General features: G+C 38.9%; 1 protein-coding gene across 12 annotated transcripts in view; it reads right to left on the bottom strand.

Moving 5' to 3' along the window:
* The window catches only part of LRRC49 (leucine rich repeat containing 49), a 165,318-nt gene that overhangs the window by 43,247 nt on the left and 98,917 nt on the right, over positions 1-23,154 (bottom strand). For all 12 annotated transcript variants that reach the window (XR_004903811.1, XM_036028582.1, XM_036028578.1 and 9 more), the window contains 2 exons: positions 12,603-12,686; positions 8,355-8,521 (listed from right to left, as the gene is read on the bottom strand). Coding sequence is in view for 11 of the 12 variants with exons in the window: in XM_036028582.1 (XP_035884475.1) it covers positions 8,355-8,521; positions 12,603-12,686 (251 nt within the window). In the remaining variant the exon portion in view is untranslated. The remainder of the gene's footprint in view (positions 1-8,354; positions 8,522-12,602; positions 12,687-23,154) is intronic.

Here is a 23,154-nt window from a genome sequence, read left to right on the forward strand (position 1 = left end):
AGCCTGGTATTCACATTAAAACAAATTAAGTAGAATAGTGAAGTGGAACAGAAAGTCCAGATATATACCCACATACATAGGGGAACTTAATATAAGATGGAAGTAGCATTCCCCTTTTTAAAAAGAATAGGAATTAGAATTAATGACTGCTATTACTAGCAAACTGACTAGTCAACTGAAATAAAATCAAGTTAGACTTACTTAATGCCATATTAAAATACATTTGATGTATTATAGGACTAATTTTTAAAACCTTATTAAAATGTTAGAAAACAAATTTGTGAGATTATTTGAATAAACTTGGAACTAAGACCTCTTAAGGAAGATTAAAACATATTTTTAAAAACAGATACCATGTAGTAATTCATAAATCTAAAGACCAATATATAAAGCTTTAACTTTATAAAGTATTATAGTTCTTACCAAGTAAAATTATATTTTGACATTTAAATGATAGTAAATAAAACTCTAGGGCAATATAAAAATAATATATTTGTTATATAAATTATTGCTTAATTAGAATTTATATTCTTGTTGACTGATTTTTTTTTTGAGCTGAAAGAGCTAAGAAGCTCTACATGTGAATACCCAAGAAACCTAAAGAATATACACTGATGCTGTAACTAAAAATTTTAAACTTTGTCTAAATATATGTCACTCTTTAACTCTAGAAGACTTCCAAAATATTATTCTAATGCTTCTTACTTTCTTTATTAACATACTTTGTATTTAAAAAGCTTAAAATATAGTAGCTAAAAATTTGGTGTAAAAAACCATATCATATTTGGTATGAAATGTGATTCATAATTTGGTTAAGATAACTAGATAACTGTGCTTCATCATCTGAAACAAAAATGAAATTCTATCTGATTTTTAGGTTTATTTTAAAATTATTTATATATTTAAGATTCTCTCTTTATTTTTAACCTTTGGCATTTTAATTATGATATGTCTTGGTGTGGGCCTCTTCACATCCATCTTGTTTGGCGTACTCTGTGCTTCCTGGACTTGCATGTCTGTTTCCTTCATCAAATCAGGGTAATTTTCTTTCATTATTTTTTCAAATATATTTCCAATTTCTTGTTCTTTCTCTTCTTCTGGCACCTGTATGATGCAAATGTTGGAATGCTTCCAGTTATCCCAGAGGCTGCTTATACAATCCATGCTCTGCCTTTTTTAAATTTGTTCTTCTTTTTGTTTTTTTAAAATATATTTTATTGATTATGTTATTACAGTTGTCCCACTTTTTTCTTCTTTATTCCCCTCCACCTTGTATCCTCTCCCACCATCATTACCCCACCTTAGTTCATGTCCATGGGTCATACATATTAGTTCTTTGGCTTCTTCATTTCCCATACTATTCTTTAAAAAAAAAAAAAGATTTTATTTATTTTTAGACAGAGGGAGGGAGAAAGACAAAGAGAGCAACATCAATGCGTGGTTGCCTCTCGAGCAAACCCTACTGGGGGCCTGACCCACAACCCAGGCATGTGCCCTAACTGGGAATTAAACTGGCGACCTTTTGGTCCGAAGGCCAGCGCTCAATCCATTGAGCCACACCAGCCAGGGCTTCCCATACTATCCTTAACCTCCCCCTGTCTATTTTGTACCTACCAATTATGCTTCTTATTCCCTGTACCTTCCCCTCATTCTCTCCACTCCCTGTCCCCGCTGATAACCCTCCACGTGATCTCTTTCTGTGAATCTGTTCCTGTTTAGTTGTTAGCTTAGTTTATTTCTTGGGTTTTCTATGCAGATAAACATAGTATCTATAAACAATGGCAATCTTGTCTCATCTTTACCAGTCCATATATTTCTTATTTTCTTTGCATGTGTTATTGCACTGGCCAAGACCTCCATATCTTACTGGAGAGCAGCAATAATTGTGAGCATCTTCATCTTTTTCCAGACCATAGAGGGAATGTGTCTCGATTTTCTCTTCTGAGAGTGATGTTTTCTGCAGGTAGGTAATAATAACCATTTGCAGTTTCAGGAAGTGCCCTTCTACGTTTTTCTAAGAATGCTTTATCTCTAATATGAATTGGACTTTAACAAATGCTTGATCTAAACTGCATCTTCTGAGATGCCCATATTGATTATTTAGAACAGCGATCCCCAAGTTTTCTGGCACCAGGGACTGGGTTCATGGAAGACAATTTTTCCACAGATGGGGGTGGGGAAATGGCTTTATATCCTGCCACCAGATGCAGCTTGTCACTTGCCACTGACTGACTTATTTTTTAGGGCAAGCACTTATCCTTTATTTTTTCCAAATTTAAGTATATTTTATTGATTATGCTCTTACAGCTGTCCCATTCTTTTTTCTCCCCTTTCTCCCCCTCCACCTTGCAATCCCTCCCTCCAGCATTTTCCCCTGCCCTTAGTTCATGTCTATGGATTGTACTTGTAAGTTCTTTGGCTTCTCCATTTCCCATAGTATTCATACCCTCCCCCTGTCTATTTTATACCTACCATTTATGGTTCTTATTCCCTGTACCTTTTCCTCCATTCTCCCCTTCCTCCTCTCTGCTAATAACCCTCCATGTGACCTCTATTTCCGTGATTCTGTTCCTGTTCCAGCTGTTTGCTTAGTTTTTAGGTTCAATGTTGATAGTTGTGACTTTACTGTCATTTTACTGTTCATAGATTTTGATTTTCTTGTATTTCTTTGATAAGTCCCTTTAACATTTCACATAATAAGGGCTTAGTGATGATGAACTCCTTTAACTTGACCTTAGCTGGGAAGCACTTTATTTGCCCTTCCATTCTAAATGAAAGCTTTGCTGGATAAAGTAATCTGGGGTGTAGGTCCTTGCCTTTCATGACTTGGAATACTTCTTTCCAGCCCCTTCTGGCCTGCAAGGTTTCTTTGAGAAATCAGCTGATAGTCTTATGGGAACTCCTTTGTAAGTAACTGTCTCCTTTTCTCTTGCTGCTTTGAAGATTCTCTCCTTATCTTTAATCTTGGGTAACTTAATTATGATATGCCTTGGTGTGTGCTTCCTTGGGCCACTCTGAGCTTCCTAGAGTTCCTGGAAGTCTATTTTCTTTACCAGACTGGGCAAGTTCTCCTTCATTATGTTTTCAAATAAGTTTTCAATTCCTTGCTCTTCCTCTTCTCCTTCTGGCACCTCTATGATCCAGATGTTGGAACACTTAAAGTTGTCCCGAAGATTCCTAAGCCTCTCCTCATTTTTTTGAATTCTTATTTCTTTATTCTGTTCTGGCTATTTCTTCCTTCTGCACCAAACCATTGATTTGAATCCCAGTTTCCTTCCCTAAACCTTTCCTGTACATTTTCCTTTTTTTCATTTTTCATAGCCTTCACTTTTTCCTCTATTTTGTGACTATACTCAGTCTCTTCTGTGAGCATCCTGAATACCAGTGTTTTGAACGGTCTATCTCTTCATTGCTTAGTTGTATTTTTTCTGGAGTTTTGATCTGTTCTTTCATTTGGGCCATATTTTTTGTCTGGGCATGTCTGTTATGTTCTATGGGGTGGAGCCTTAGGTATTTGCCAGGGTGGGACCATCCACATCGTTGCTTTGTGGCGCTGTTTGTGGGAAAGGGGTAGGAGAGGGAAAAATGCCACTTGCTTAGCTCTCAGACAGCTTTCAGTCACTTCCTCTGCTACTCACAAGCAACTTGGGCCCTTCTGGTGCTGATTCCAAGTGAGTGGGTTTGTGTATGTTCTAGGACCCTGTGGGTCTTCCAACAAACTCTCCTGTGAGACTGAAAGTTCCTCCTGCTGCCTCAATCCCCACAGGTTTTTTCAGTCAGTGGCTTTGAGGCTTTATTTCCCTGCACTGGAACCCAGGGTTGTGCAGTGTTTCTCTCTCCCCAATTGTTCCTCCTGGTTTATTTGCATGCAAATGTGGGACAGTCCACTCAACCAGCTGCCCAGCCTTTCCCAGGCCACCAGCCAACATCTTGCCTGCCCCGGTCCTCCAGCCACTGTGAGTCCTCTCTACCTCAGCTGCCCATCTCTGCCCCTCCTATCAGTCTGGATGAATGTTTCATCTTCAACTCCTTGGTTGTCAGACTTCCATACAGTTTGATTTTCTGGCAGTTCTGGTTATTTTTTGTTTTAAAATTTGTTGTTGTTGTTCTTTTGGCTGTACAAGAAGGCAAAGTACAACTACGCCTCCATTTGGTCCAGAAGTCTTCTTATTGTTCTGATCGATTGTTTTTTTGCTTCCTTATGTTCCCAATCATTGATTCTTGGCTTTATCCACTCTACTGTTGTTTCCCTGTAAATTGTTCATTATTTCAATTAGTGTGTCCTTAGTTTCTGACTGGACCTTTTTTATGCTGCTGAGGTCCTCATTAAGTTCCTTGAGCATCCTTATAAACAGTGTTTTGAACTCTGTGTCTGATAGATTGCTCACCTCCATTTTGTTTAGTTCTTTTTCTGGAGTTTTGTTCTGTCTTTCATTTGGGCCATGTGTCTTTATCTTCTCATTCTGGCAGCTCTCTGTGTTTGTTTCTATGTATTAGGTAGAGCTGCTATGACTCCCTGATTTGGTTAGCATGGCCTAATGTAATAGGTGTACTGTAGGGTCCAATGTAACAACCTCCTCTATCACCCAGAAGGGTACTTGAGGTGCACTCTTCATGTGGGCTGAGTACACTCTCCTCTTGTAGTTGAGCCTTGATTGCTGTTGGCAAGTCAATAGGAGGGATTTATCCAGGCCAGTTATCTGCAAGGACTGGCTATGACCACTGACCACCAACCTCTGCCCTCTGTGGAAGATCAGCCTGTACAGGGGCAGGATAGTGGTACTCCAACATGGTTTGTAGCTGTGCACTGGGTGCACAGGCTCTGGGGTTTCCGGGTGGTACAGGCCAAGGTCAGGTTCTGCCCAGGGCCACCCTGCATGAGTTATAAAGCAGTTTGAGATGGTTGCTACTTGTGTTTGGCTTGGAGCTGAAAGTGAAGCCAAGCTGTGATTCTAGGCTGGATGCTGCTAGTGCTCAGCCCGGGGCCACTTACCAAGAGGCATGTGGACTGAGGGTTTTCTGAGGCCAGCTGTTGCTTGTCTGATAGGATTTAGGAAGTTGTGAAGCATAAGCCAAGACCAGCCATGCATATGGAAAAGTCTCATTTACAGTTTGGGTGGGCCCATAAATTGGGTGGGATGGAGTGTCAGAGAATCTCTGGGATAGTCAAACAATGTTAGCCAGGTTGATGGAGTCTCAGATATGGCACCCACTGGTGGTTCTGTGGCTGTGTTGAGGGAGAGCTCAGAAAGGAGACAGTGGCTTCTGCTCATCTTTCTGAGTGAAAACTGTCTTCCAGTTCCTGCCTTGATGCCAAACACTTCAATTCCTCCCTGTATGCCACTGGTGCCTTTTAAGCTGCTACCTCGTGCCAGAGCTCAGAGAGTGTGAATCTGAGTAAGTCTGCATGTGGGATCTTTAAGGGGAATGGCTTGGGACTCTAACAGTTTCTTCCACTGACTCAACCCCTACTGGTTTTTGCAGCAAAAAGTAGTGGTACTTACTTTCTTGGCACTGGAACCCTGGCTGGGGAGCCTGGGTTGGGGCTGGGGCTCCTCAGTCATGAGCTATTGCTCCCAAATTTTTACCCACCATATGTGGATGTGAGACCAGCCCAGTCCACGTTTCCACCCCATTCTACCAGTCTGGATGGATATGGTTTTTTCAAATCCATAGTTGTCAGACTTCCATTCAATTCAATTTCTGACAGTTCTGAGTGATGGTTGTTGTATATTGTAGCTGTAATTTAGATGTGGTTGTGTGGGAAGGTGAGCTGTGTTTATCTATGCTGCTATCTTGACCATAAGTTAAAAGCAGTTAGTTACCTACAGGGGAGTTCCCCTAAGACTGTCAGCTGATTTCTCAAAAGAAACTTTGCAAACTAGAAGGGATTGACAAGAAATATTCAAAGTCATAAAAAAACAGGGACCTACAGCCAAGATACCCAGGAAAGTATTATTTACAATCGAAGGACCAATAAAGAGCTTCCCAGACAAGAAAAAAACTAAAGGAGTTCATCATCACCAAACCATTAGCATATGATATGTTAAAAGGACTTATTTAACAAAAAGAAGATCAAAACTATGAACAATAAAATGGAAATAAATGCATATCTACCAACAACTGAATCTAAAAAACAAACTAAGGAAACAAGAAGAATACAGACAGAATCATAGATACGGAGAGCATTTTGATGGTTGCCAGATGGGAGGGGGATATGGGGGAATGGGTGAAGAGGTGAGGGGATTAAGAAGTACAAACAGGTAGTGACAGAATAGCCATGGGGATGAAAAGTACAATATAGGAAATGGAGTAGCCAAAGAACTTATATGCATTGCCCATGGACATGAACAGTGGTATGGGGATAGCCTGAGGGAGTGGCAGTGTTCTGTTGGCAAGGGGCAAAGGAGGAAAAATCCAGACAATCACATAGCATAATCACAATCACAGCATAAACATAGCATAAAATATAATTAAAAATAGCATAATAGCATAATCAGAGCATAAAATATAATTTAAAAATAAAATTATATACATATAATTTAAATTATAAATATACTATATATATTTAGTCTGTTCAGAAAAAGTCCAACCATTATCAATATAATGAGAAATGTTTGCATGATATCAATGTAATCTACCAGTCAAGGAGAGTGGACTGGAATACACATGAGTGAACAATGACAACTTCACTGTACTAGCCAGTGGGGCAGGTAGATGTTGTTGAGTGAGCATGTGTACTGTGTGGCCATTGCATTCAAAATGACTGAATGAGTAGAGCAATGAATCTGCATCAAATTTTGCATTAAGCTTGAACACTCCTCTGCAAAAACTATTCAAATGATTCAGAAGGCCATAGCTATGGGCAATTGGTGCCTGACAGCTTCAACATGACAATGCACGCACTCACGCATCACATCTCGTACAGAGTTTTTTAGTGAAACATCAAATCACCCAGGTGACTCAGCAGCCTCTCTAACAGTCCAGATTTGGCACCCTGCAACTTCTGGCTTTCCCTCTATGTAAATATCACCTTTGAAAGGGGAGAGATTTCATTCCATCAATGAGATTCAAGAAAATATGACGGTACAGCTGAAGGTAACTGGGAGAAACTGAGTGAGGTCCCAAAATGTGTACTTTGAAGCGGACTGGGGCATCATTGTCTTATGTGCAATGTTTCTTGCATCTTGTATCTTCTTCAGTAAATGTCTCTATTTTGCATATGACATGGCTGGATACCTTCTAGATAGACTATATATATATTCCTCTTATTTATTTGACTCCCATGTGCTTTTTTGAGAGGAAAATATTCGAAGTCTAGATAGTACATTAGAATTTCCTCATAAACCAGGAAATATGAGTTATGTGACACATGTGTCATAGAAGAAATGAGGTTTTGAGCCATGGTAGTGGACAGATCCTCAGTAGGGGTGTCCAACCTTTCGGCCTCTCTGGGACACATTGGAAGAAGAGGAGTTGTTTTGGGTCACACATTAGCTACATTGCGACACGTAATAAAAACAAAATCTCATAATGTTTTAAGTAAATTTATGATTTTGTGTTGGGCCACATGTACTCCATGGGCCGCAGCTTTGACACCCCTGCTAGAACAGAACTAAAATAACTATTCATATTTTATGCTGAATTGCTTAACAATACTAGTTAAGGAGTAAGGTTTTGTGCTGGCTGCTGGGGATACGATATAGGTCAAGAGAATCAGGATTCTTTTCTTCTTGAAACTTAATTCTATTGGGGAAAACAGATCTGAAACAGTTACCCACTACTTATTTAATTATGGTAATGGTAAGTGCTAAGAAGGCAAAGTGCAGAGTACTGAGAGATAAAAGGGGTATCACATCTACTGTGGTCTCTGAGAAATAGTTAGAGAAGGGGCCTTAGAGAAGTAGTTTTCAGGGATATGAAGTCTAAATTTAAGGCCTCCAGGCTGAGATGGAGGTAAAGCCAGGGGAGGTACAGGAACTAGAGTGGGAAGTGGTGCCAGGGGAGAGTGCAACTGTTTGCAGGAGCAAGCCTGGAAGTAACTGAACTGCAGATCACTGAGGCTGCAGCAGGAGAACAGGTGAAATAGTTGGGACGGGTAGGGGGTGGGTCTCATAGGTTATATTAATTAGTCTACATTCTTCCTATGACAAATAGAAAACCACTGAAGGGTTTTAAAACTAGGCATCAGATTATTTTGTCAACAATTTCATCTCAACTTTTAAATTTAAACTTCTCATTTCAGTCGGTTTTCCTAAAAACACTATTGTTAATTATATGTGAGATGGCTTCCCATTTCTGCTTCAAATTCAGTTCTGCAAAGACTAGGATCTGGGAAGAATACCATTGCATACCCTGTTTCCTCTGGAAATGCAGAGATGGTGCTTCTGTCCATCTGACAGGGGTCCTGAGAAGGAGAGTCAGAATCTTTTCTGTCTTGACTTGTAGCAATATTGGGTACTCGATGTTGTTGCAAGTCCCACTGCCGGGCTATGTTGTTAATTGTTAACCTTTTCTTCTCCTGTGAAAAAGTTTATTATAATAAGATCATAAGGCAATTTTTGTAGCAGGAGAGTATCTGAACAGCATATGGTTTGTACTACTATATTCACACTTTAAAAAGGAGTCTATTCCTTAGAAGTAGCTACAAAGTTGTATTCCAAAAAAAAAATACAACTGGCCTTTATTTCCCTTCTGCATTCAAACATCTTAATAATGGTCTATTAACCTTAAAGAAAAAAATATATATACAAACAATGATTACTCCCCACTGGAGATATGAAAATTCACTACCTGGAAGTTCAACAGAAATTTGTATACTTAAGTGTTATCTGAAAATTTAATCTGAAAGAAATGTACATGTCTTTGTGTTTAAACATAGAAAGAAAAAATGAGTAATATTTTAATTTTTCCTACCCAATTAGGACTAATATGATGAAATAATCTTGGCAAGGAGGAGAGAAGGAAAGGGATTGATTAATGTTCCAAGCTTCACAGTATAAATTACAATGTCTTAAAATTAATAATTACATATAGACTACTAAAAAGAACTGTAATAGGTTGAAGTGTTTCTAGGCAACTGGTACCATCTTAGATAAATATAAAATAATTTAGTTCCTTATATGCAATGGATGCCTTAGGGGAGTGGTTCTCAAACTTCAGAGTACCTCAAATCACAGGGAGAGCTTAGAACACTTAATTGCTTGTTCTTATCCCATTCTGATTTAGTGTGTTTCAGGCAGGGCTCCAAAATCTGCATTTCTAACAAACTCCCAGGTGTTGCTAACCACCCTCACTTTCAGAGCACTACCTAGGGCATTCCCTCACAGAAACCTGATAAAAAAGCAGATCTAGAAAGAAACTACTGAAAGAAACTGTGCTAGGTTGGAATGTTTCTAGTTGACTTACATATGAATGGATTGGGGGAAATAATCATTATTCTATTCTAATCTATTCCACATTATCAAAAGTAGGTATTATTGTATGTTCTGTCAATAAGAGCAAAGGCTGAAAATAGACATTTTTCCTTTCCTATTTAACTAAGACCACAATCATCCAGTGAAAAACCAGTGTGTGATATGGACCCCTCCTCACCTGCTCCCTCTGGAGCCAGTGAGGGCGGTTAGGAAGACGCTCGGCCCACTTGCTCAGTGTACATACACATGTAAATAGTTACTTTTAGTTCCTCCTCTTTGCCTGTATCTGGTTGTCAGAAGTTTTAGCATGTAGAAATGGCAATGGATAGGAATAAAAAGTGATGACAAAACTAATTAAAACTAAAACTTTTAAGAAGTTCTATTTCAGTTTTTAGAAATGTTTTTAGCATTTTTTTCTATTACTTGGTATTTCAAATTTGTCTACATAGTTAAGTGGGTTATACTTGATATGTATATACTTCTGAGACTTTTTGACATTTTATGTATGTCCTCCTTAGCTAAATCAAGTAGAGATCTGCTATTTTACTGTAATTTTCCCTAAATCTATAATAAAAAGGCACCTTACCCTAAAAAATTCTATTTCAGTTATTTGCAGAAGACTGTGACAATCCAATTTTTAACCTAAGCAATATCATTGTTTTTATTTATTAGCAAGGCCACTTTGAAAGAGGCAGGGACAGTGAGTTAATGAAGGATGGCTATCATGCTGGCTCCATGCACTTGGCCTTCTGGCTGACTGGAGGTTGGCAGATAGAAATATCTTTAATGAGGTAGATACAGCAGTGCTTAGAAAAAAGACGCAAAATACCTTTACACCACTGAGTATGTTAAACTTATAACAAGGTGCTCTGAAGCTGTAAACACTTTCCAATACCCACCCCACAGTTAAGCACCCTTTACTTGGGTTATTAAAGTCAGACACAGCAGGCTAACAGAATGACTTTTTTAAAGTTGGGCCCAGGAACAGGGAAGACATATTTTAAAACAGGAGTGCAGCCTGGGATCAGGGGGGAATCACTGGCTGCCAGGGGCCACACAGGGCTCTAGATATCTGTGGAGCAGGAAACAAGCAAAAGAAAAGATAGGGATTATGCAAAGCAAAAGGGGTAAAGGTACCCAAAAGAAAATTTTATGCTCAGTTATCATAGATGCACCTGGCTTATCAGTTTCAATCACGTTTCCAAAGCTAGATGGCAACACACTGCCGACTCTGTGTCAGAGTGACAATTATTTCAGAGGATGCCAAACTTCAGTTCTGCCACTTGAGTTAAGTCTTCACAGTTCAAGCAATGCCACACCAGTGTACGCCATGACTCTCACTTCCATTCATTCCCAAGCTTGGAAGGGAGGCAGATAAAAGGCAACAAGGCAGGAGATGTGTCTACGTGCTCTCCCTGTCCCTCCACAACCAGCCACCCATTTTCTCAGTGATCCATACGTGCTGCCATGTGAGACAGTCCCAAACAAACACTGAGGGTCTCTGGTGTCAGGACTCCCAATCTGAGCCTGGGCTAGAACCCAGGTCTTCTGACTTCCCACGCTTTCTCTCTTATTAAAAATTTAAAAAACTAAGTTATCCTCATAATTAAAAAGACCTACTTAGTGACTGCAAGAGAAGCATTCACTATTTTTGAAGTTTTCATAAAAATTTTCCAATACTTAAAAAACAGGTGTGCCGAAAATTTAATGGCACATTTTCAAAAATGCCGACGATAATAAGCACTGAATTGGGTATACAACAAGGAAGTTCCGGTTCGAAGTGGAGTCACATGCAATCTGTTGCCCATAGTGGGCTCTACTCACAGTAGCTCGGAGCTCAACTGTGCATGGAGTTTCTTTGCTTATTCTTCCTTTCCATGCTCCAGGGCTCACACGAGTGTTCTTTAGGTCTAAGAGTTTTAGTCTACTTATTTATTTATATATTTTTGTTCATATAGTTATTCATTCACTTATGCATCTAACAGCAGCATCAGCATGGTGAGAAATACTGCTTTGTCTAAGTGAACCACTCAGGAAGTTTACCATGCAATTGTCTGGCAATGGTAAATCTTGTTCCTACAAATTTTAAAAAATCTGCCTACAACTAGATTTCCTATAAGCCAATATGTTTTTGGCCAACCCTTAGGGATATGCCACTACTAGGAAAACTAAAATCTTATTGGCTAAATCATTAAAAGGTAGAGATGCCAAGAGGGGGCTCAGACACACCTAATTAATGGAAGGAGGGGAAACAAAGGGTGGGGGGGAGTCAGCAGGCGAGAAAACTGTAGCACCCTGAGTAATGGTTCTAATTACTTTTGAAGTAGTAGCCTGAACTGAGAGGGCATGGGGCCGAGGTGCTTTTCTTCTTTGTTAATTTAAGAGTAGTCTTCAGAGTGAAACCCACAGATTAATGAGTACTCTCTGGTCAAGTGCACATCCCTGTGTAGCCGGTCATCCCATCAAGACGGCAACAGCGGGGCAACATCCCGTCACCCCGCTGAGCTTTCTGGTTCCTCACGTCCATTACACACAACCTTGTATCCCTACTAGTCATTTTTGAATTCCAAACACCATTTTAATTTTAATTTTAAAAAGAAAAGCACCTACATAAGACAAGAAATGAGTATGATCATCAGGGTGATATACTTAGTTTCAGAACACAGCGTGAAGCACAAGACATAAGCTTTGAGTTATCTTTACTATACTTTGAGATATTAGTGTAAAATATTTTAAAATAAAACATCTAAAGAAAGAAATATCTGATATGCTAAATCACTTAAAACCAGTTTAAAACAAATTTCAACCCATAAACTTCTCAAAATCTTTACCACCTCTGTATCAGAAAAGCCAACTGAAAGGTTTCAAATTCAGAACTTGAAATGCCATGAGGAAATACAGTTGATGCACTTGTGTGAAAACAAATTATAACTTGTTATACTTATTTTATCTTTCTTTTAAAATAGCTTTTGCATGTATTTTATGATGTACATTATATTGTATTTCAGAAGTATAAGTTTCTTTATAGGTTGTAAACTTATAAAAGTTTTAGGGGTGTTCATAAAAACTGTTCTATTGACAAGAATGAAAGCTGCAGAGACAGAAACCACTGCTCCAGCTGACTGGCCAGCTTTGGTGAACGTGAGAGTGGACTCTCGCACATGCATGCGGACCTCAGGGGAATACCTTAAGCAAGGATTGCTTATGACTTTCCCGCTTCTTCTCTTCCTCCTTTTTTGCTACAACAGATGCCATACGCCTTTCTTCTTCCTAAAGAAATTTTTAAAAAGAATTAAGTATTTAACCTTTTCTTATGCTAAGTATCTTCGGTTCTACACGTGATTTTCTTTGTGAGAGACATACTACTTAGCCAATAGAAACTATGCCCTCAAAAAAAAATTAGCATGTTCTTCTTTATTTTCTTCTTTCCACCTAATTCTAAACAATCTGCATTCTTAACTCTACTCCTAACTCTGGATGTGAGATAAATCTAGCTAATACAAGAGAGAGAAAAAATGAGAAAAGAAATGAGAGAAGCAGGCTTGTGTGATTTTTCTTTGTGTGCTGAGCACAACAGGGCCACACAGAAAGATTTAAACTTTCTATGATGATGATCGAAAGGATCAAAATAACACTCTAACAATTTTGATTTGATTTATGATTGCAAATTAGAGTGTTTAAATGATAAAACAAGAATGAAAGCCTTTTAAACACTCTCCATTGATATTGATAATGTTAATAGCATTACTTTGTTTTTAAACTGATTTGGCCAGTCTAATTTCTTAAATTCTAAACACCGTAAAATAACATTATAGGTAGTTTAGAAAAAAAATTTTTAAAACTTTATTTATTTTGAGACAGAGGGGAAGGGAGGGAGAAAGAGAGAGAGAGAAACATCAATGTGTGTGGTTGCCTGTCAAGTGCTCCCTCCTGGGGGCCTGGCCGGAAACCCAGGCATGTGCCCTGACTGGGAACCAAACTGGTGACCCTTTGGTTAGCAGGCCAGTGCTCAGTCCACCGAGTCACAGCAGCCAGTGCCAACAGTTCAGAAAATTTTAAAAAATCAGTCCTAATCTGAACAAATCAAATCTTATCATTTCTGTATGGAACATAGTTATTCTTATGTAAGGCCAAATAAAGGTAATGAGGAGAAAGAAACTAAATAATATTAAAATATTCACTATAAACAAATTTTTAAAAGTTGCAATCTGTATACACAATTTTGATCACGCTTTCCCCCTGAAGACTATTAAATTTTAGCAGAGTAAATTATAACCATGTAACTTTTAGTTATTATCAAAAAATTTGTAGGCACTCAAAATTATGTCACAATCTGAGAAAACAATTTCATCATAAAAGACAAACTTGTAAATATCTTCAGAGATAGTAAACTATAAAAAATAATTTAACACATTTGAAGGAGAACTCTTAAGAATAAAAATTTACAAAAACTGAAATGAAAAATTCAATGCAGGGGGTGTTGCAGAGTAGATTTTATGCTGCTGAAGAGAAAATCAAATGACTGAAAAGTAGGTCGGAAGAAATTTTCCTGCATGCTTTCAAAGCACCCTGTATTTCCCTTTCACAACGCTTAACCGGTTTCACTTGAATTATCTCTGGCACTACTACTCCCCTCTCCTACCCCAAAATGTTCCATAAAGGTACGGACCATGTCAACTCCAAGCACACAGTAGATATTTAATAATTATATATTTAAGGAATTAATTATTGTATATACTTCCTTATATATTTGTTCATTAATTACCTAAAACTGGAACTGCTAAATAAAATGATAGACGTATTTCTAGGGCTTTTGATATGTTTGCAAATTTCCCTCCATAAAGGTAGTATTAATACTCCTACCAGAAGTCATCATTTTATTTAAAACATGATAAATAGTCATAAGAGCTATCTCTCCACATCCAGGCCACATTGTAAGATAGCACTTTGTGCCCTCTTGAAGCCAGGTGTGGTCACTGACTTGCTTCGGCCAATGCCATATGAACAAAAGTGACGTGTTAATTTCTAGGTGGAAGCTTTCAAAGACAATGTGTGATACAGCTGTTCTCTCTCTGGCCTCTGCCACAGACTCTGTGAAGCTCCTGACGGTGGGCACTTGGAAGGGCTTGGTCCTAGAATAAGGACAACACACAGCGAGGTTCCCAGGCTGCATTCTATGGGCAGACAGTTAGTATGAACATGAACTAAACTTTGGTACTTTACTCCACTGAGGTTAGAGAAGTCGTTACTGCAGCATAATCTGTCCTATCTTGACCAGTGCATCTGTGATTATCTGTTACATTAGAATTAAAGCAGGTCAAATGTATTCTAGAGGATAAGCCATTATAAATGCTTCTGAAGACAAAGAAAGACCTAGACTAAAGAAATATATGGAACATGCACAAAGAGAAACTATTACAAGAGTTAAAAAGGGAGCCAGAAATGCATCCACTGGCAGTCTCCCATTTTAGGGATAGGGAAATGGATGCTCTGAGAAGTTTAGCAATTTATACAAGGTCACATGGCTAGTCACAAAACTAGAATCAGGACCAGCAACAACGTCTTATAAGAAATGGAATTTGTTGTCTCTTTTATAATAAGGGTATGTCTGAATGTGTTTTACTGATTTTAGAGAGATGAAAAGGTTGAGGTTAAAATTCAGTAGTAATATGCCATATGATTTAGTTGTTTAAAAGGGAACAAAAATTTAATGTGACTTTTGGTGAATTTAAAGGTCTTTTACAATACAGAATTCGTTTTTCTTTTTTTTTTCACCTTTACGGTTTTTTTTGTTGTTTTTTTTTAAAGATTTTATTTATTTATTTTTTTAGAGAGGGAAGGGAGGGAGATACAGAGGGAGAGAGAAACATCAATGTGTGGTTGCTGGGGGTTATGCCTGCAACCCAGGAATGTACCCTGGCTGGGAATCGAACCTGGGACACTTTGGTTCCCAGCCCGCGCTCAATCCACTGAGCTACGCCAGCCAGGGCAGAATTAGTTTTTCTTAATGTGAGGCTGAATAGAAGTAATGAGGAAAAATAAACTAAATAAAAAATTCAGAACCTTTATTCCCAGCTTCACAAAGTAGCTGGATTAATAATTAAATTCTTCTGTTTAGTAAATACTGATTTGGTACCTATTAAGTATAATCTATTTCAGAACAAACTTTTTAAAAAGCAAATTATACTGATGTTCAATTGTTGACTCATCTATAAAATGTGAACTAGAAACAGACTGGTTATTTAAAGAGCCAATTTCAAACAGTACTGGAAACTGTATGGATCACGTACTACACATACTTAGGAGGTGATTCCATCAGATTTTCTAAAAGAATTTGAGCTTCTATTGAAGGCAATAGGACTTTAAAAGGAAAGCTCAACCTAGGAAAACTGGATATATGCCACATCAATTCAAATACTGAGTGTTTTAAGGAATTTATGTATCTGATGACTGTATTTCAGCCCAAATAATTATATAGAGTAACTAAACTTAGAAACAATAATATACCTCTAATTTTAAAGATAAGCTATAAATCTGTTGGTAAGAGTAAGAAACAGAAATTCTGGCATCTTCATGTTAATAGTTCAATTTCTGGGATAAGAGCCATATCCTTTATATAGCAAATGAAAGATGTAGCTGGGACCAAAAAAAGTCAATTTTTTTCCATATTTTGGTTGTTATGAAGACATAGTACAGGAATGATTTCAAATTAATTAAGAAGTGTAGTGATTTAATAGTGTTTTGATAACCTGGATGATCTGTTAGCAGATTATTAAGGCCTTAAAACAATGCATATATTATATGAGAAATCTTATTCCAAACTAAACAAAATGATCCTAATATACGCAGCAATTTCTGTGGAATTAAGAAAGTAAATGGTATTGTAGGCTTTCAACCACAGAGTTAAAAATAATAGAACAGTTAGAAAATACATTGTTTTCTTTGACTATGTCAAGTATTAAAACAAACTTTAAAGTCAATTTTTGTCTAGAGAAGATGGCCCATATTTTTCATTCAAACAATCCTGTTTTACAGAGAAAGCTGATTCTCCTGGGGTCATAGTTCATGGCAGAGTGCATGAGCACTGGCAGCCCTGTCACCTGACTGCTACTGGCCCAGGGAAACCAGCTGTTAACTCCCAAGGGGGCAAAGCCAGGATGGGCCAGGTTCTGCTGTGACAACAAGTTCACAACTCACACTGGCTTACAGTAAGGAAAGTTCACTTCTTGGTCACGCAGAGGGCACTACACCTGTCCTGCATACCGTGGCTCAGTGCTCCCACGTGTCGTGATCTGATGGCATTTCCAAACCATCACATGTTCCACAACGACCATGGGAGAAAGGCATGGGAATCACACACTGGCTTTTAAATGCTTCCCCCTGGAAATCATATACATTACCTCTGCTCACATTTCATTGGCAAAAGCAAGTTGCACGAACACACCTAACTGCAAGAGGAAAGGAAATATCATCTTTCCACATGTCCAAAAGAGGACAAGAATCAGAATGCATTGGTAAGCATTAGTGATAGTGACCACATCATCACTTCTGTCTCAGGCTATTCCACTTTTTAGAGAGCAAATTATAAGTAAGTTCATATTAAGCCAACTAAATGTGGGTCCCACATGAAAACTTTAGACATTGTATCTGTTTCAGAATTGTGGACATACTGCCTATATTCACAAAATACTGCCTTAGAAATAAATAGGAGAAAATTCTGCCTCCCAGAGTTTTCTATATAACAGTCTTTGTGTTAGCCTTTCAAAATGTGTCTTTTCTCTTACTGGACAGTCATGAAAATATCTGAAGATCTGCAATATCTTCCTTATGTTTCTTCCTTTGTCAATAAGTCATGCCAGCTTTTCTGGAAAACTCCAGTTTGTCTGATCATTAAAGACTATTGTCTCCATTTTTTTTTTGGATCCTCCATTTCTATAAATGAATTTTTTTCAAACCATGTGAACTTCTAACAATTACATCTCACAACTCAATCTGAACATCTCAATTCCAAGGCTAGTTTTTCTTTCTTTCTTATCTCTCTGCATTTGGGGTGAGAATTGTTTTATTTGATGTTGTGGAGTCAAGTTCAGAATGTTTAATTTATCTGTTTTTTATTTTGCTAAATTCTTCTTATTTTACTAGACTAGAGGCTAGCGAACTTTTTCTGTAAGGGCTAGATAACGAATATTTGAGGCTTTGTGAACCACATAAGATGTCTATTGCATATTCTGTTTTTCTTTTCTTTTAAAAACAATGCTTTAAAATATAAAAACCATTCTTCACTTGAAAGCCACACACACGCAGGCTGCAGAATGGATGTGGCCCACAGGCTCTAGTTTGCTAAACCCGTTCTAGATCACTGAGCTACTTTTAGATTCTGATTTGATCAACCAATATATCAGGATCTCCATCTTCTCCGGGTTCTGTCATTCACATACTTTATCAGAATAAAATAAATATTGTCATCTAGTCATTGAACAAAAATGCAGAACAGAAGGGGCCCGAGGAAAAGCCTCTCGGCACGCCAGCACAGGCTCCTCTGCAGCCGCCATCAATCAGTTCCCGCATCAACCGGTTGATCTAATCCATTTGATCTAAACCACAAATCCACTTAGCCGTGTTGTCACCCAATTTACTTGAAGCAATCTCACAAAAGACTTTGTCAAATGCATTGCTTAAGTACCAAAACACTATGCATAGCACTCTTCTGAGAGGGCTATTTGTAACATCTAAAACGGAAAAATAACTGGTGTGAATTGTTTTTAGTGAACTCATGCTGCCTCCTAGTGATCAATTCCTTAAATACTCACAACCCATCTTTTGATCATCTAATTCAGTTTTCTTTCATAATTGTTATTAAATTTATCGTCACAATTTGTGGAATATATATTCTTTCTTCCTGTGACAGGTTAGATTGCTTACCTTTCAGCTACTCTATTACTAAACACGGCTTCTCAGAAACAGCTTCAGTGGTGTAGCAATTCATTCGCTGTTTGTTCAGTGCTCTAGATCAGCCCACAGGCCAAATCCAGTCTGCCACCTGCTCTTGTAAATAAAGTTTTATCGGAACACAGCCATGCTCATTCATTTATGAATTGTACATACCTGCTTTCACGCTACAGTGACAGAGCCAAGTAGTTTTCAGTGGAGCCCGTATAGTTCCCAAAGCCTAAAATAGTTACAATCAGGCCCTTTTACAGAAAAGGTATGCTAGGCCCTGATCTAGACGGGTCTGAATTCAAACTTACTGATTCACCTATTCTAGGCTTCACTTTTACCTTATTAATATTTACTTCTACACTTTACAGACTAAAATCCATTCTTCTTAACAGAGATAATAAAAGCTAAACAGGTATTGAAGCCAGCAACTCATATTCTCTCTGAGTACCCCATTTTCTCTTGCCATCCCTCTGGCTTGGACCGCAGAGGCTCTCACCCTGATCTGACTAATGTCCCTGCCTTTCCCCTCATCCCCATTCCTTCCTCTCCAATTCATCCCCTGGGCTGCTACACAGAGAAACAATCCTTCTCATAGGCAATTCCAATTAAACTACGTTAAATTCTTCAAGGGCTTCTTACTATGTTCATAACAAAAATCCAATCTCTTTATTGTGACATACAGTGCCTTTCATGGCCTTGCCTGCCAAACACCCTTTCTCCTACTAGTCCCCCCATGCATGCTCATTGCTCAGCCATGCTGAACTGCTATCAATTGCTATATTCTCCCGGCACCCCTCTGCATTTTGCACACTCTCTTTCTCCCTAGACCATTCTTTAGAGGTACAGCCTCCTCCTTCTTTGCCATTTGTCAAGACTCAAGTCAAGTATTTTCTCCTTTGGAACTCTGCCTGTTTCTCCAGTAGGCATAGGAGTGCTTTGCTCTTTGATATGACTGGGCTATGTGTGTGAGTATGTGTACACACACATATCTATCAATTGATCTATCTACCTATTCATTTTGGGTTATAATCTGGCTGCATGACTGCCTCTGCACTACACTGTAATTAAAATCCTGATCTTATCATCTCTAGTATCTAATACAGACCCTAGTATAGAAACTTTTCAGTTCAACGTGACTAAGAATGAATGTCTCAGGAATTTTTCCCAAGTACCTCTAGGTCAAAAGAAATGTGCTACAGCTCTGTTTACTGTAGTTAAGAAATGACTTAATAAATATTCATGCTCTAGCAACTCTGTAGCCATTTGAAAATATAATACATATAAATTGAAAGAAAAAATATACCACTCCTAAATAACCACAATTACTTACCAATGGAACATGTGTACCTGTAGGGCATTAAACTACTTCTCACACATTGTGATTAGATTGTGCTGTTGGATGTGAACCGGGACCAAGGTGGGTCTGCTGGACTAGTCTGGAAATGGGTTTCCAAAGTTTCGAGGAAAGAATTTCGGGGGCTCACGCATAGGAGAACTTGAGCAACAGTGGCAACATTTAATGGAGGGGCAGGTAGGGCAGCAATGCCCCTGTAGAGGCTGCCGCACTGCCTCATCCATTACTACGTGGCTCAGCTCTGTCTCACTGCACAAGTCCAGCCTCTGGGGCCTTCCCATACCTAGGAGGAGGACCAGGACCCAAAGCTGCTGTGGCATTAGCCTATCATCCAAGACTCTAGTAGTCCAGCACAGTCTCTGTTCCCATCTAGCCCTCTCCGCCCAGAGCTGCATCACCCAGGCCCATGTGGTTGCTGCTGAAAAAGAACGCACCTGGGCCTTTGTTGGTCTCTGATTATGTTACCTTGGGCTTGGGAGAGAGGGAGCTTTCATTCAAACTAACCAATCTTCCTAATCTTTTGTGAGCTTGTGCTGGACCCTTCTCCTATCCAATCCCTTTCCTGGATTTTCTGGGTTCCATGACCTTATCCTGTCCAGTCTTTTCCCCAGATTTTCCCAGGCTAGACTCCTCCCCTTTATGGTCACCACCTGGCTTCTACTGCACATGCCCCAGCAGAGGAATTTTTCCCTTGCTGATTCTCCCTGCCCCAACCCCCCATTAGTCTATGGGAACAGATGGGTGTTTCCTTGGGGAGAACTGGAAAGCTGATCTTTCCTGCCTGCTCCAGGATTAAGTCCCTTTGATAGTGGACATGGCTGTCCCCTAGGGTGTCTGTGAAGCTGTAACTTCTTAGTTAATCCAGCTTAATTAGATGCCTGGCTCCCTTATCTTTTGTTAATATCTGACTAGCTGCTGATTTTAACAACCAGACACTGCCACCATTGTTTCCTGTTCCATACTGATTGGCATGGTATTTGTTTTTATCACAATAACCACTGAAAACTCAGCTTTGCAAAGATATGATGCCAGACAGAGAAATACAGTGTGATCTAATGTTGAATGGTAAAATACCTGGAACTAGAAGTTTTTCAGTATCTCACAGATACCAAATATCACTGCATTTCCCTTTAAAAATAGAAAGTGTTCCACAGTGCCCCTGTGAGTTAAGTACAGCATCTTTGGCACACATTTTGGGAATCACAGCCCTAGTTCATAGAAGATCACTAAATATTTGTGTAATCTACTCTAGCTAGAAGGTTTACAGGGTAAATTACATATTTAATTGAGATAGTCTTTTAAACAGAAAAAATCTTATAGAACAGGTGTCAGTCAACAAACTTTTCTAGCAAGATGGAAAGTATTTTATGCTTGTAGGCCATATAGTTTCTTGAGCAACTACTCAGTTCTACTAATCAGAAGAGACATAGATAATATATAAGTGGATGAACATGACTGTGTTCCAATATAACTTTTTTGCCAATCCAGTTAGTCTATAAAAAGGTATACTATTTCACACAAAAATTGCTAAAAATTTATAAACAAAAACTGAAACTAAATATGATGGTCCATACTGTTACTGTAAGTAGTTAACTACATATTAAGAAGACAGGGCACAAAGGGAATTAGAGATTGACTTTAATAAACTGGGGAGCATAAGCCCACTTGCTTAGCCAGAAAGGTATAGCCTTTACAGGCTCATTCATACACCCCTGGGGACTGCCACCTAGGACACCGAATCCCTGGAGCACAGGAAATCTCTCCAGGAGCACTGTCTGCCCTACAGTACCAGGTTGTTGGGGGCGTGCAGAGGGAGGTAGCACAGAGGCCTGTCAGTCTAAAGGGGGTGTGGACACATCAAAAGCCTGTAAAAGCTTGGGAAGTTGATTGATTACTTTGAAAAGGCTCCTGGTTATAATAACCCCAGAGGGACAAAGAAGCTCTCTCTCTCTCTCTCTCAGTGACCAGCATGCATCCATTTGTTCGTATGTTCCTCCCTTGCCCAGGAATGTATAACCATGTGGGTCTAGCAGCCATGCAGACTGCGTGGGCTCCAAAGGACTAAGCTTTAATATGAAACAGAAACTCTGGACACTGGCCTTTGTTTTAGCCTTGCTGAGGACACAGCTGGACTTTTTCCATGGCAGAACAGACAGATATGGGACACTGGAAACCAAGTGGCAGATTTTCACCTGAATAATCATTGCCACACAACGATCTCCTATGGGTGGGTCCTTGGAATGCTTTCCTTGTGATCCCGTGGAAGAGCCTCATTTCCACAGGCAACAACTCTAACATGAATAAATGAATGAATTGAAATTTTTATGAGGAATGGGATTACAAAGAGAAAGCAGGAACTTCACATGGAGAGCCCTGGCAGACACCATCTTCATTGAACAACATCAATAAAGGGATAAATATCAATTACGCCTCACTTGACCATCAGATGCAATAAGAAGAATACACAATCACTTCTGTGACATTTATACCAAAGATCTATAGCTAAAAATTAACCTTGCGGAAACATAAGAAAACCTGGATTGCGGTCATTCCACAAAATAACTGATGTGTAATCTTCCTAAACACCAAAGTCATGCAGGTTAGGGAAAACTGAGGGACTGTGCCAGGAAACGGCGGCAACAGAGACGTGGCAACAAAATGCATCTGTACACAATGCGGAGGACCCAGACTTCTGCCACCAAGAAGCTGCTTTTTTGAATATTGACTTCAAGCTGTTTATTAAGAAACAAAAGACTCAGAAAGAACCTTTGACCCTCACCCATTTCCCACCCAAGAGATTCAGACAGAGAAACCTGCTGCAGGAAGGAGACCTGAGGACGTCGCCTTTGCTTAGCCTGAGTTCAGTGCTGGAAACAAAAGGCCTCAGCCAGGCAGACGCTCCATGCCCTGTCGTCTGAGTCACCTCACAAGGACTTGTCTGCCGAGTGTGTTCTGCTTCTGCTCTTTTTCAAATTACACACAAGTGTAAACTGCCCATTCCCATCTCTGAAATCTAATACCCCATCTCCTCACCTTCTCCTTTATCCAAAAATAGCTTACGTCCCCAATGCTGCCTCACCATCTTTGGGATTTTCATGGAATTATCCATCATGCCTATGTGAATTCCCCATGCACATATATTAAACTTTGGTTTTCTCCTGTTAATCTGTATCTTTTCAATTTGGCTTTTTAGCCCAGCCAGAAGAACTTAAAAGGTGGAAAGAAAAGTATTAACATTTTATTAGGCCCCACAAATGTGTAATTTCAAATGGTATCATTTTGCTATATAAAATATTGTTGATGTGATAGGTAAAATTGAATGTGGTGTGAGAAATTCAACACCAGTGAGTATTACTCAATATTCACTTCCTGATTTCACTGGTTATATTGTGTTTGCACAGGAGAATGTCTTTGCTTATAAGAAATATACACTAAAGTGTTCAG

This window comes from Phyllostomus discolor, chromosome 1, assembly GCF_004126475.2.
Source record: "Phyllostomus discolor isolate MPI-MPIP mPhyDis1 chromosome 1, mPhyDis1.pri.v3, whole genome shotgun sequence".
NCBI lineage: Eukaryota > Metazoa > Chordata > Mammalia > Chiroptera > Phyllostomidae > Phyllostomus > Phyllostomus discolor.